Source organism: Penicillium canescens, assembly GCF_028828765.1.
Source record: "Penicillium canescens strain IBT 15451 chromosome Unknown utg000006l_segment0_segment0, whole genome shotgun sequence".
NCBI lineage: Eukaryota > Fungi > Ascomycota > Eurotiomycetes > Eurotiales > Aspergillaceae > Penicillium > Penicillium canescens.
Genome location: NW_026703968.1, coordinates 3,961,945 through 3,976,943, shown reverse-complemented (window position 1 = coordinate 3,976,943; position 14,999 = coordinate 3,961,945). Strand labels below are relative to the sequence as shown.

The following is a 14,999-nucleotide window of genomic DNA, read 5'->3' as shown; positions in this document are numbered from 1 at the left end:
GACTTCAACTGCTTTCTCAAATAAAAACCTGCCATCACAGTCCATTGTCAGTCTCGGTCTACACTTTAGACTTTCTCGCTGGATTGGCCCTAAATATCCTGACCATGAGCAATAAACGCCAGGTCTTCCTTTCGCTGCATCATCGCGATGCTCTCTCTATCGGCGGAAATAGGCAGCGATTCGGCCATGCCGCCTACCACTGGGGAATTCTCATTTCTCCCAAAAGTTCCAAGGGGCCAGATTGCTATGCTTTCGACGTGAGCGATGGAATTCTCCTCGATCCGGTGCGCAGAGTCAATCTTAACCCGGAAGGCAACTGGCTCTTTCGAGAGAAAGCAAACATCAACCCAGAAAAGAGCGGCCACCTTCTTGGAAGGGTCATGATTGGGAAGGTGCCCAATGAGGTTACCTACGCAGAAATCCACAGCCTTCTCGGAGCGATTCCACTTCCCCAAAAGGGTGCTCTGCCGGAGCAAAACTGTGTCACTTGGACGAGAGCGGCCATTCGCAAGCTTCAGGAGAACGGCCTCGTAGAGCAATTCGACCTTGACCGGTTCATGGACAAATCGCTTGCTTTCGCGGATCAACGCCTGCAGAGCAGCGAGTCTACGCCCGCTAGCATCAATTACACTGGTCGGCGTATGTGACTTGCGAAACGCCTCAGATCTCATTGCCTCGATACTGTCACGCAAGGCCGAGGTTCGGAATCAGATGCTCTCTCCCTCGCCAGAGAAGTTGTGGCTCGTCCAGTCGCCTCCAGAGAGTTTGTTCCGCTTTGAGCTCGTCGTCATATTTCTCCATAGCATTTTCCAATCCATCATACCACTCTGGCCGATCTATCTGACCGTAGTGTGCCTTAGTATACTCCCAGTATTCCGGGTACCAGCCGCCAAATTGCCAATCAACGATCGCAGAGACCTTCCCATTGTCCACCATGATATTCCGAGGGGCGATATCTGCGTGGGTGAAGCAGCTTCGATAACGACGGGAGTGGCATTCGGTGACCTCTGGGCCGATTACTTCGTTGCAGTCCTCAATCGGAACATTCGCTCGAAGGTATGAGTGGAACCCTTGATGATTTGTAAACGGCCCGAAAGTATAAGATCCGACTCGGTGATCCAGGGCCTCGTTGAAGCTTGCCGATGCAACTATTCCTTCTCGCGGAGGTTCTAATTTCCGAAGTTGACGGATGTAGCCTGCAACCTCGGTGATGATGTATTTCTTCTGGTCTTGTGACAGATGACCGCGGTACCATGCTGCCTCAAGGCTCATTCCACGGACATACTCCATTTCAATATAGAGACAATCATCGTAATAGTGGGCGTTGAATACTTTAGGCACAGGAATTGATGTGTGCTCAGCGACGTATTTCAAGGCTTCAAGCTCCGGCGTGGCACAAGGCCCTTTGATCATTCTGCTAAGGCTGACTCGTACTCCATGCGGTCCAACTGCGCCAAAGAGTTTCTTGCCGATCCACAGTCGAAGTGGAAGAATACCACAGGTTTTCCGGTTTTTTCTCTTGTTAGCCATGGCTCGCTTGGTTCGGCAGATGAGTTTCGTATTAACAGGTCAATGTATGCTTGATGGAGTGACAAGTGGCGGAGGAAGGTGGAACGAAAAGCGGGTCAGAACCACCACATTCCCGGATATTTGTGTAGCGCTCGAGCTTATGGCTACGGTGCCTCCTAGGCCAAGCTAGATATTTCTTTAGTCCGACCTATTCCACTGTACACAGTGTTAGAATATGTATGGTTTCGGCTAGTCCAATAAGTATCCCATCTCATTACCTAAAACGCTGTATTTTCCGAGAAGCGCGCTATCCAGGGCGCACGATGGCTGGTCTAGAACCTTGGGACGTATAGGGGCGAGTAGGTGACGACGGCAATATTTCAGAGGGGAGCAGTGCCGTCCGACTTGGGGTTATGGAATCGCTTCAGAAACGTGTGGTTCAGCGGCGGCGCAGGTGGGAGGAAAATGCAGGATGAGGAAGGCGACAATGATTGAGCGACGATTGGTAACAGTCGGGACGTTAGGGGCAAGCGGTCAGTTGGTCCTTTTTGGGGTTAGCGCGGTCCGCGAAACCGTGTCAGGGGATATTCAGCATTAACCTCGTTTATTAATAAATACTATGCTCATTCAGTCAGTAAGGACGGAGCATGGCTACGGTTTCCCATGTGATATCGTTGTCACGCCGCGAACCGTAAACAACGTGATGAAATTGATTTTGTGCGCGTCTGTACCGCCAGCCCCCAAGGCGGTAATATTGAACAGATGCTCTGCTAGCGCAATAGGATCGACCAGATCGTCAATAAGTCAAATTCTGATTGGTGTGCCCTTCTAAAGACCCCTGTAAGCCTCTAATCTCCGTTGGATTCATGGAGAGTTAATGATTTTTCTGGCTGGTCGGATAAGTTGTGGATCCAAGCGTTTCGACTTTTCATTTTCCGTTTGTGTACGCAGTGTATGGTGGTGAAAATATTGTGGCCTCAGACCCTGAAAGCTATACAGAATGCAGCTGCATAATAATATGCTGGGTAATCGGTTTTGCAAGGATTCTTTGCCTTCCGCGGCTATTGAGATCACTGGATTGGTACAAATTGTGATCTTTTTTCTGTGTACTGGAGATTCTTAAGGGTAATGGATTGATTTTCGTTGGGCGGCCAACTAGGCAATCATCAACCACTAGGCAAGAAGCGTCATCATACCTGTGGCTTATGATTGGCTTTTTTTATCAAGAGGGCGTTGACCCGTAGATTGTTACATGAATTCCGTGTTTTCCCTCGAACTTTCCGCTAAAGTTTTGAACAACCGTAGCCATCATGCTTTGCACTAAGTCATACTGCTCACCGAGGTTTATACAGTATGCTGGTACCTCACGCTCTTCTTTGACTCTATTTGACAGCGTGCTGATCCATGTAGTCTCAGATAAGCGGGCCACTGCTTACGCCTCCCTGTCCCTTCTTTGCTGATCGTGCTTGATTTGAACCTGCTCCAATTCATGGCGAGCATAGACCACGCCGCGCGACGCGCCGTCCCGAAGCGGCCATCATTCGCACGACCCACTCCTGATCATAATGATTGAGTGTAGCGGATGTTCAAGACAACCCGCATTTCAGGACCAAGACTATGACGCAGGGTTTATGTTAGTCCACCTATTCATGTTGAGTTTGCCAATCATCCCTCATTCAGCTGATCTATTTTCCTGACTATGGCATTGTGTTTGAATCCGCCATCACATGAGAATGTGGCTATGTGCATATGCCAAGATGTCGGGAAGTTTCAGGTGTAAAGAGGATATCCAATGGAAAAGTATTCTGAAGAATGGTGCTAATTCAGAGGCCCACCTTCTACGCACAGCAACAGCTAGCCAACCAACAGGCGCCCCAAACAAAACCCCCGACAGTCCCACAAGCCCCAGGCGCCAAAGTTGGGGTTATGATAAAGAAAATCCACCCGAAGTCCGATCATTGTGAGATAAAGCCAGGAGAATATCCTCCAAGTCCTATATTGATAAACCTGCTCGGCGGTACCTACATTACGATTCAAAGGTCCGATTTACCATACCGAGATGGATCCGATCTCAGTCAGTGCAAGTGCCATCGCAATTGCAACACTTGCCGCTCAAACTTGCACCGCTCTCTCCGACCTACGATCGCTTTGTCAAAGTTTACCAGGACGTCTTCATGCGGTGAACAATGAGGTCGCTGACCTTAACCTCGTCCTTTTTCAAGTCTCCTTGCTCATTGAAGACCGAGCTTCCTTGCCTGAAAGCAAGGTTTCGGCTATACCTCACCTTTTAAAACAAGCAGATAAACAACTGGTTGAAATCAAAGACCTTGTTTGTCAGCTGACCGTTGCATGCCGCATTTCGAGGATTCCCATTTTCAGGGCCCATGCCTGGCAAAAAGAACAAAGCAGACTGCAGTCCCTTCAAGAAGAGATCAGAACTGTCAAAGCCAATCTAAATATTATTTTAGGTGCCTCGAACTCGTACGTATTTGAACATCTATTTTTGAATTGTTGCGGACCTTCGGCTTTTGCTAATGATAAAAACAGTCAGGATATGACGAAGATTCGCTTGGACATCGAGACCATCTCAACGGTCACTCTGGAGTCCTCGCAACAGCAAGTTGCTCTCAAAGATAACTTCCTGAGTGGTCTTGCTGCTGTCGATCAGCGTATAGCTAGGGTTGAGGACATGCTACGAACCCAGTCACACCAGGTTCAAGCAAGCCAATTCACGCAAGTCGGTACATCGTATGATATGTCTACCGCTCGGAGGCAGCGTCCATCACCAATCAAGAAAGAGAGACAGCCGACCGCAACACGGTCGGAAGGCATAGGCATCCGTGTTACACCATTTGCCGTTACCTGCCGGACGGGCTGCCCATGCTCTTGTCATGTGCAACAGAAGACAACAAGTCCAGCGCTCTTAAATCGCGTGTTCGGTCAACTTTTTGTTGGCTATGCTGGACTGCCCATTTTCAGCCCAAAGTGTGATCTCGAGGCATGCAGAAAATCACGAGCAAGTCAAGTCAGCTTGGAATACTGGTTTCCTTTGGGTTTCCTATCATCTACAATCGTGCGATTTCAACTTGGCTACCAGCCCAACATCGGAACACTGCTGCAGCTTGATACACTAAGAAGGGTACCAGACACAGCACAGTGCATCAGCTTTGCCTTGAACGGTGACATTGACGGCCTAAAATATCTTTTCAAAAACGGCTTGGCTTCTCCTCGTGATGTTAGTACTACGCGAGGGTATTCGGTGCTTCGGTGGGCACTTTATGGAAAGCAGTATGAAACATGCGAGTTCCTGATCCATGCTGGAGCAGATGCCGACTACAGACCGATTGCTGGCAGTGACAACAGCCCAAGAAACAAAGCATGTCATTTCCTTTTGGAAGGTGGACTTTCCGGTAATGCTGTTGGTGCTCTCAGATTCATCACCAAAGGCGGTTTTCTGGAAGACTTCATAGACGAAGCAAGGTTCACAAAGATCCATAAAATCATTCTGGATTTGTCAAAGCTAAGTCTCGAAGACGAAATATACCGAAATCCAGAGGATATTAATGCTGTTGACGCAATGGGTCGCACTCCCTTGGCCTGGGCAGCCGCCCGAGGAGATACGCGAGCCATTGTCACGCTTCTCAGTCATGGTGCCGATCCAAACATCATCGATGTTCAATTATCCGGCCCTCTGTCAAATGCTGCTTCTCAGGGCCATACCGTTGCTGTTCGTCTACTTCTTGAGGCTGGAGCACAAACAGACTTATACCATCCTAGTGGCGAGAAAAAGGGCAGCCCACTTAATTGCGCTACCCGCAACGCCACTGATATTTTGCTTCTAAAAAGTCTGCTCGACTTTGGCGCAGATGTAGATGCAAGTGGAAATGATGGGAAAACGGCGCTCACCCATGCAGCAAGGACCGATAATGCTAGTTTCGCCATGTTGCTATTGGAATATGGTGCTGACATTAATGCTATATCAGCTGATGGATCGACTCCTTTGACGACCGCAATCACTTTCAATAGTCACAATGTCCTCCGGTTAATTCTCGATCGATGGCACGAATACTCTGTTTGTCCGCGCCTTAAGGGTCCAAATCTGCTCCAAATAGCGGCACTATACGCCGATCCTGAAACGTTGCGGATTTTGGCTGCAACGGATCATCTCAAAATGAAACACGACAATCAGTATACCCTTGGAGATTTTGGAAATCGCTTGCGACAAAGACCTGATTTTACCGATGACTTAGCCCTGTCGTTCGATGACCTATTGAGAGTTATCAATCAAGTACCTGAACCAAGAAGGGAGAGGTTCCAGAGTCTTGTGGATCGCGGCAGTTTTTCTTGCTGTATATCTCGAGTCAATTCAGAATTGACAGATTCGCAAAAAGATCCTGAAAGCGCTTGTAGCGCTGACGGAAGCTTCCGTGATGCTCTTGAGAGTCTCCCACTGATGACAGATGATTCTGTTACTATGGAATAGTGTTCCTAATCAGAGATTGTCAAGAGTTACGATGCACCATAGGGGACTACATTCAATGCCATGGAGGTTGTTTAGGTCTGTCTCTCATCCAAGTGAGAGATCCTCTGTTTAAGGGGCTTGATCAATGCATTCACACCGAAATTTAAGTGGATCTACTTCATGGAGAGTCCACTGTGTAGACAATATTGGCAGTTTCATTACTGATAGGGAGGTTTGTGCCTGAGAGTTCAAACAATGTAGCCTGAAACTCAACAGAGATCTCCCGCTTATACCCTCCGCGAAGAATATATATGCTCTCACCTTGAAAAAATGCGGCCAGTGCGTAAGATTTGGTTTTGACATAAGTATATATCATGATGCTGAATTTGCAATTTGCTTTTCCTCCCACGGTTACTGGCCAATTAATAACTGCCCACTTTATTTTGCATCTAGACACCGAATTCATGATACATATGTGAATAAGAAACCAGCGGGATATAGCGTAGCGTATAACTAGAAGCAAGTTTGACCCCTCCGACAGAGGAAAGTATACTCTTAAAACACAATTGCGACTTATATGATGCCAGAATGCGGTTATTGTGCCATTCGAATCTCATATCAAGAGTGCCATATTTCGTTGAGATGCATGACGTTGCTCGGACGTTGCTCGAACGTGGATACATCATCAGCTATATGGCAGCACCAGTAAAGCCAGAGCTCCTCCTATGATGCTCAAGGCATGATCGGTTTCCCTTTGTCCATAAAAATGTCCATAAAAACCTGGTCGTTCACTCACAAGGAAGGACAGGCGTAAACCACCCCTCGCATTCAGCGCATGTTTTCATTGAACACCCAGTATTATCCGTCTTTTTGCATTTCAAATATGCCAGTCATATTGCAGTAACAGGATCCTGTCACTCTGTATAAATTCTCCGTTTGACCGAACCTGAGACTTTCATTTTACTGTAAAATCAAAGCGCCACTAGCTAAGTTATTTGCTTCATTTAACTAAGCCGACCGTCCACGCAACATCATAATGCAGATCCCACTCTTTGGTTCAGTAGAGTTTGCCAGCTGATCCAATCGACAAAAGGAATTTAGTTGCGTGCATCGCAGCTGTGCAACCCCTCTATCGGTTACTCATTAGCCCCCACTTTTGACCCCTCTTCAAACTTGTCATTAGTCATGTGTTATTTATTAACTGGGGACACTGAGTGTGGAATCTCGACGCCCAAGTTGGGCGACGATCTTAGTGCCCAACGGCTGGGTTTAATTTCCGTCTATCTTCACGTTCTTCCCATCCATCGTCATCGAATTTTCTCCCCAAATTCACAATGCGCTTTGGACAGAACTTCCACCAGTACTTGGTGCCAGAATGGGCACCGTTCTATGTCCCCTACCCCTTGCTGAAAAAGTTATTCAAGACAGCTGCCGGGAATTCGATCGGTGAAAGTGTGCACCCTGACTTTTCAGGTTTGTTTATCGTTTTTCGCCTTATGAATTGTTTCTCACGAATAATTTAGACGTGTACACATTGCTGACCGAGAGCATCGATTCCTTCAACAACTTTCATAATAAAAACTGCAACCTCCTTACCGAAAGACAGACACATCTTTGCACGAAATACGCATCTGTGCCGAGAGAATACATCTTTTTGGGAAAGAAGGATGGGAAAGGCCGCGAAAAATTGTACCTGCTTCAAGCAGTTGCGGAAATTCGCCACGATTTTGAGAAGCTGCAAGATTATTTTCGAGTGAATGAAGAAGCTATCCACAGAATATACGCCAAGATTGAAAAATCCACCGGTTTCGTTGAGCAATTTCATCAAAGACACAAAGCCAGCTGGGTCAAATCCAAGATTGGCCACCACACATGTTTGAACTTCATGCGAAGATTGGACGACCTAACAACTAGCGTCCTTGGGGGCCCCTCTAATAGAGAAGCCCCTTCAAAGATTATGCAATCTTGCTACGAGAGTATGTGTGATCAAAGAATATCTTCCGCAGTCGAGCGTCATGCTTTACATTGCGCTATCAGGAACGATGAGCCTTCAGCCTTAACCAATCTGCTCAAGACGTTGAAGCGTAATGGTGTGCCACAATTGCACTTCAAAACTCTTCTTTATGCTCTAGCAGAGCTTTCTGTAATCTGTCATTCTCTACTTTCCGTTCGACATTTGCTCTCAGAAGCGTTCCCTGCAAATGACGTTGTGTTGGATAACAACCTTTTGAATCATGTCATTACCATGTGCAGTAGAGAGGATGGCTCAAAAATGAGCGGTGGATTGAGCAAAGAGTCGCAGTGTGTCACTGGTGGACAGGATGAGGAGAGAGGAGTCGACTTGTTCAATTTCGCTGTTTGCCGGCTTGGCATTCATCAAAAGAATGCCTTACTCGCGGAAGACACCTTTGGGCGGCTTTGCCTTCATTATGGCGCGATTTACGGCTTGCCATCCGTATGCCAATCAATCGTCAATTGTGCTAAAACTTGGGGTCAGGGTTACTCTTCAAGATTGATCTTCTCTTTGGACTGTCGAGGTTGCACGCCCTTTCACTATGCAGTGACTGAAAATCATGTGGCTGTTGCAGAGATATTTCTGGAAATATTGGTTTCTGACAATCAGTCTAGTCATGAAGCTCAGTGTCAAAACTTGTGGAACCGACTTAATGGTCTTCTAATTATCGCCATCAGATACCAACATGATGACATGGTGTTCCTTCTTGGAAAGAATCAGATTGAATTTCAAGGCTGCCGCTCTATTCACGGAGAATCTGCCCTTTATGTTGCCGCTCAAATTGGGCGTGAAGACTATGTGAAACTCCTGCTAGAAAACGGCAAGGATCTCTACTTAGACATCCCCGAAACACTACATGGCTGGACACCGTTGTTTATCGCTTGCGTGGAAGGCCATAAGACCGTTGCGCAACTTCTCTTGCAGGCAGGAGCGAACCAAGATATACATGATCATCTCGGCTGGGTGGCCAAAGAGCACGCAGCTTTGAGAGGTTATCTGTCTCTGGCCGAAATGCTGCGGCCATGGGATATGAGTCAACTCACTGGCGGCCCTGCCAGTATAATGTTGAGGCCTGTACCTGCAGCTGACTCCCGCCATCGAATTGAATCTGATCAGGTCATTGTCAACCTTGGTATCCTACGGATTGGAAAAAGGAGAAAGCCGTGGACTTGAAGGGCCTCTTGCCAGAAAAGACAAAGTACACGAGCAAGCTAGCCTCCTTGGATATGTCGATATCGATGGAAGGTAACGACAGCACGCTTCTAAAACTGCCCATACTGAGTGATGTGGTCAACGAACCATTTGTGTTCCCAGTTTTGAGACCTAGTGAAGCCCGCCTGGTATTCAAGTTCTTCCGTGTTGACGACTCCTGTGAAGGACTTCAACTAGTCGGAAGTGCTGCAGCTCTACTGGAAAGTGGCGGAGACTGCTTTGGAGCGAACCGCGAGAGCCTTGTCAGAGCGCGTACTATTCCAATTCTGGAAAAGAAGACGATGGACGTGATGGGTACTGTGACTTTCACCTTCGTCATCGCAAAACCAGTGATGAACTTGAATTTACCTACATCGGCCCATCGTTCTACCACAGAGGGTGCTTTACAACTTGTTGGTCATCGGGGTATCTACACCACGCAACTTCAGATAAATTGCTACTGACACTGAACCAGGACTTGGTCAAAACACTATCAATCACAGCCGTATTCAACTGGGAGAGAACACAATAGAGGTATTATCCACTAAAGCGAAAGTACAACGTACTAACGATTCGATTAGTCATTTCTTTCTGCCGCCAAGCAAGGTGCATCATGTGTTGAGGTAAGGAGTATTGAAAGTCTAGCGAGAATTCTCTAACAGCCTATAGTTCGGTAATGGGCCAGTCAACGAGATATCTCCCTTTTATATGTACTAAGATATCAACAGATGTGCAGCTCACTCGAGACCTTGTGCCCGTCGTTTATCATGACTTTTCGTTAAGTGAGTCAGGAACTGATATTCCTATCCACGATCTGAGTTTCGAGCAGGTCAGTACCTCGCAACATAGGCATATGCTTAATTCTCACTTTTGAAGTTTATGTACGCAAACCAACTTCGGTCACCCAGAGGCATACCAACACAGGAGCTCAAAAATATGAGCGCACAATACATGTCGGATGAATCTGGTAGGGAGAAAATCCGATCACGGTCGCTGACAAGATTCCATGCACAAGAGACTCGTCAACATCAGGACAGAATGAAATACACTGTTGACTTCATGAAGAAAGGATTGAAGCCGAATACAAGGGGGCACTGTGTTCAAGATTCTTTTACCACCCTGGAACAGCTGCTTGTGGAGTTGCCCGAGTCAATTAGTTTCAACATTGAGATAAGTACGATTCTATTTCGCAATGACACATTCTCGTGAAGTTCAAGCCTAACATCACACTGGCAAAGAGTATCCCAGGCTTCATGAAGCAGTCGAAGCCGGCGTTGCACCAATTTCCATTGAGATCAACACCTTCATCAACGAAATACTCGCCCACGTCTGTCGTGTCAAGAGCGGAAGAAGAATTATGCTCTCCTCATTTTCGCCTGAAGTTTGCATTCTTTTGGCTATCAAACAGAATACATACCCGGTGCTGTTTATTACGAATGCAGGAAAGTTACCAATCTCAGACATGGAGATCAGGGCCAGCAGTCTACAAGCAGCAGTTCGTTTTGCAAAACGGTGGGATTTGAACGGTATTGTCTTTTCTTCTGAGACTTTGGTCATGTGCCCAAGGCTCGTGGGATATGTCAAAAATTCAGGATTGATTTGTGGTTCTTATGGCCCTTTGAACAACGTCTCTGAGAACTCGAAAGTAAGTATTTAATAAAGCTTGCAACATATTTTAGCATTTTCGCAAGCCAGACGCGAGAAGGCCGATTTGCTGATCAATACTAGATACAAAAAGAAGCAGGTATTCAGATGCTTATGGTTGACGAAGTTGGATCTATCTCGAAAGCCTTGAATGGAACTGCCAATTGCTCGAGGACAAATTGAATGGAATTACTTTTGAAGACCGACAAATAAGAGGAAGAAGAGAAAATAAGGCTGGTGAGCACAAAAATGCAGTGCTTGACATGGCCTTATGCTCCATACAGGGCAGACGAACAAAGCTCTGCTGATGCTTTGTCCCGTGAAATGCTTCATACTTTCTTCTCCCCCATTAATTATTAACTTTGGGAAGTCCGTGGTGACCCTTGGCGTTGTGTTTGAGACCGCCGTGGTAGATGTATTAACCTTGAGGTGCCAGCTAGTCTAAGTTTCCACTTTCTTCTTTCACCAAGCAACGCTTTTTCTCAAGTCCATCTTCTTTTAGGTCAGGAGTAATTACCACAATAACCAATGAGACGGCAACCATGCGATCATGCAAGTATTAGAAATGTCGACAGTGGATGGATAGATCTTGCCAAGCCAAATCTACTATTCTACTTTCTACTGTTCTACTTGAGAAGGACTCAGGATATATAAGAACACTCATTCATGCATCTAGTTTAGTTCTTCGTGTCCAATAATACATTGTTACTTGTGTCTACTGTTCAGAACCTTTGGTGACTCGTACAACTTGATTATAACTTGACAACACTACGAATAGATCTATACTCCGGTATTGGTTATTTCGGCGCTCTACCTGGCATCGCTCCTCGACACCCTCAAAAGGACTTAGCCCGTATAGCGTCAAAGATACGGATATCCGTCTGGCAGGCATGCTGCGTGCAACGGAATATAACTGCGTTCAATGAAGCCTGGGGCAAACCAGGCTCATAACTGTCACGCTATGAGGACCCGTTGATCTAATGAATTGAAGACTCTGGATTTTCTATCTAACAAGGAACGAAAGTCGGTTTCTTATACTTATGTTCAGTCGTAGGCAGAGACAATCTGTAGGCGACAGCTGTGCTGCCTTGTGCTAGTGTTGATCACGCTATGCGTGAATCCGTTCATGATACCTGATCTTGACAATACTTAAAGAAACCTACACTAGGAGAACAGATTTCAAAGAGACGAGCAAGTAAGATTTGCCTGCGCATAGTCGAAGGCATCCAGATACCCCATCAACTGGACCACAGCGGCGCATACTACCAGGATGTGAAAGATCGAATGGGAGCCCCATAGGTCGAATTTGCCAGGATATTGACTTTCGGGAAACCTGGTCTTCAGAACCACATGTGTTAGGGTCAATTTCTCTTGTGTGCGAAATTGGGAGACTTACTGCATAAAAGGAAGTCCCAGATAGAAGGCAGCCTGCTTTTGCCAGAGTATAGGGAAAAGCTTTTCTCATCATCTGCGACGTGCCGAACACATTGAGTCCATGGATCAAGGGCGCAACACCGGACAAGCCAGTCGCCACGAACATCAATGCTCGGAGGAGGCGATACTTTGGGCCTTGGAAGTTGGGATGCATTGTCATGAAGATGGTCAACGTCCCGAAAACTCCAATCTATCAACCGAGGAAAGAAGAGAGTTAGACTCAAGTACCAGGTCTCAATAACAAAAAACAAAACTGTGCACATAAGATTAACTAACCATAGACCAGTAGATATTGCGTGGCAAAGGTTCACACCAGAAAACCATGTATATTCCCAAGACTAGGTCGCCCAGTATGAAGATCACTATACCCAGCATGTCCAGTCGCAGGCAGAGATGTTCCATGTGTTTGGAGTGGTTCATCAAGGTGTGGTACGTCGCCGACAAGGACAGGCACATGACGGCTGCCAACATGAAGATGGAGAAAGCAATGAAATCGGCGCCAGTGACCCCGGAGTATCTGCTGGTAAGGTACTGCTGGATATACCACTCGCCGAGTAGGAAGAAAACGGCCGGGATGAGGTGGGAATATATGTTGATTGACTCGTTGTGGATATACGACCAACTGCAGAACGAAGCGTGAGCCGAGCCTGAGATAGGCCGATAGCCACGGAGAATCCACTGGTTGGATTCACGTCGGAACCATTCCGGCATCTCATCGAACGAGAGAAGAGCTGGCCGTCCTGCCTTGCCGGCCGTAGATGCGGTGTCGCTGCTGGATTCCATTTCCCGCCCTTTGTGCGCCTCTAGCGGCTGCAGGGGCGGAACTCGAAGACGGGGAGCAGATACCATTTACTATCGTGCCTCATGAAAATGTAATGTGGGGAGGCTTGAGAGTAAGTGGAAATACAAAATGAAGAAAGAGATGTCCTTCTTGCTGCCCTTTTATTCAGTTGTTCTTACTAAGCGCCATCCTTGTTGCTGGCCCCGTTACAGAGGAGAGCAACTGTGACCTGGTCAGTTGGATGTGGGTCCGCCACAGTTGGGCTTTCAGGTCACAGTTGACTGTTAGCCGTAAAATAGCAAGGTATTGTAAGACTTTCTCTCTTGATTCATTAAAACGGCAGAATATCTACGGTCACGACTAAATAAATCAAATCTCACTTTTCTTACCTTTCACTACTTATTTGCCTTGTATTTGCTAGAAAAATATTCAATAAAAAGAGGTAAATCATGATGATTTAGTAATTCTTTTATGATTTCTAAATAAATTTCGAGCTTAACTATAATATTTATAGTGTTATATATACTCTATACTTAATATAACTAAAAAAAGGTTAGTACTTAGATTATACTAAATAGGCTGGAAGCTAAGGGGGGAAGGTAGTAAGAAGGGTAAAGGTTTAGGAGAGAGGTACCCCGGGCTTAGGGGAGTATCGGAACGAAAATTATATTAAATTTCAACAATCAGAGGACGATTTAAATCTAGACATACCATACAAACCTGCTGTGACCTGACCCACATTTAACTAACCAGCTCACCTTCTTTCTGGTTACAGAGCCCTACATGTATATATAGCAATCCGGCATGACACATTCAACGCTACATCGTCCAGGAAGAGGGAGCTAGTAGGATGTAGATAGGAACCAAGAAGCGGTCATATTATCCCGTAACCTAGAAATACATGTAGATGACCTCTGGCAACAGCCTAGACCCGTATCGGTCTTTTCAATTGACTTCGTGACCCTAGTGGTGTCCACGATCCTGGCACATGATTGCACCACTATAACAAGCCTTGCTGATCAATTATTGCCGCACCTTTTTATTGCTTATTGCAGCCCCGACGGCTCGCGTATGTGTGACGGAACAACAGGAACCAACCAAATCGAGTTGTTCAAGCCAGGATAATCAGCCTCAAATTGTGCAATTGGTCCTCGCGACAAAAGCGGGGAATCTGTATGTACCCTAGCAGCTGCCTAGGGGCATCGTCACGGGTACTCGTCCGTGCTCGTGCCGTTCTCTAAATCCTTCTACGGGGAATTAGCCGAGTACGTATAATGCGCCTACTAGTGGCTGTAAGAAAGCTTCCGACACTACAACAGCTTGTATATATAGACCATGATTTTTGAGACTTTGATTGGTACATTCTAGGTTGTCTACGTTTCTAGCCTAAGGGGCATCGAGAAATTGAGGTGTGAGTGGGCTCAAGTAAGTCGCTTACTTGTAGGCTAAAGGAGAACTTCAACAGTCAGTTGATGTGTGGACACTTTCCCCCAGTCATCCTTCCCCTTTTCTTCTTATGCTTCAATTTCCTTTCGGTTTGACCGGCCGTACTCCAGCCAATAGCGAAATTGCCGCACTCCAACTGACATGAGACACTAAGCCCTCCCCGCAGCTGCCTCGGGTTTGAGATGCAGGGGCGACTTTTGCAATGACTTGTGCTGGGCCGCAGAAGTAGCTGATGGGATGTGCACAAGTATTGCCCAATTGGGAATGATAGTGATTTGCTTATCTCTGGGGCCAGCACTCATTAGTTCTGGCCAGGCTCGGCTGCACCGCTGTGACGGCCAGGTTGCAGCGAAGGATCTGTGAGTGTCGGGAAGCACACCGTGTTCCTATTGGCCAACTAACTCCAAAAATACAACTGACTACGTCGGGGCGTTAAACCCGGAGGAGAAGGGAGAATCCTAACAGGATCTCGGAGACCAAGCACACCAAGTCGTCCTGAGGCTCTGGGTGTGAATGTA

At 46.6% G+C, this 14,999-nt stretch overlaps 5 protein-coding genes across 5 annotated transcripts; 3 read left to right on the top strand and 2 right to left on the bottom strand.

The window, feature by feature from the left end:
• Positions 1-104: 104 nt before the first annotated feature.
• On the top strand, positions 105-647 carry N7446_010327 (uncharacterized protein; the record flags this gene model as incomplete). Its single annotated transcript, XM_058519070.1, has 1 exon — positions 105-647. The coding sequence occupies one exon, from the start codon at positions 105-107 to the stop codon at positions 645-647; it is 543 nt and encodes a 180-aa protein (XP_058369858.1).
• A 37-nt stretch (positions 648-684) lies between these two features.
• Positions 685-1,530, bottom strand: N7446_010326 (aminoglycoside phosphotransferase family protein; the record flags this gene model as incomplete). Its single annotated transcript, XM_058519069.1, has 1 exon — positions 685-1,530. One exon carries the CDS (start codon positions 1,528-1,530, stop codon positions 685-687), a length of 846 nt encoding a protein of 281 aa, XP_058369857.1.
• Positions 1,531-3,568: 2,038 nt separating this feature from the next.
• N7446_010325 (ankyrin repeat-containing domain protein) lies at positions 3,569-5,992 on the top strand (the record flags this gene model as incomplete). Its single annotated transcript, XM_058519068.1, has 2 exons — positions 3,569-3,990; positions 4,057-5,992. The coding sequence occupies 2 exons, from the start codon at positions 3,569-3,571 to the stop codon at positions 5,990-5,992; spliced, it is 2,358 nt and encodes a 785-aa protein (XP_058369856.1).
• A 1,313-nt stretch (positions 5,993-7,305) lies between these two features.
• N7446_010324 (uncharacterized protein) lies at positions 7,306-11,003 on the top strand (the record flags this gene model as incomplete). The annotated part of the gene is made up of 12 exons (XM_058519067.1): positions 7,306-7,444; positions 7,495-7,947; positions 8,158-8,426; positions 8,595-9,042; positions 9,102-9,602; positions 9,652-9,710; positions 9,758-9,799; positions 9,846-9,849; positions 9,905-10,005; positions 10,053-10,350; positions 10,415-10,821; positions 10,905-11,003. The coding sequence occupies 12 exons, from the start codon at positions 7,306-7,308 to the stop codon at positions 11,001-11,003; spliced, it is 2,820 nt and encodes a 939-aa protein (XP_058369855.1).
• A 996-nt stretch (positions 11,004-11,999) lies between these two features.
• N7446_010323 (hemolysin III family protein) lies at positions 12,000-13,103 on the bottom strand (the record flags this gene model as incomplete). The annotated part of the gene is made up of 3 exons (XM_058519066.1): positions 12,000-12,158; positions 12,217-12,444; positions 12,531-13,103. 3 exons carry the CDS (start codon positions 13,101-13,103, stop codon positions 12,000-12,002), a joined length of 960 nt encoding a protein of 319 aa, XP_058369854.1.
• Between the last annotated feature and the right edge of the window lie 1,896 nt (positions 13,104-14,999).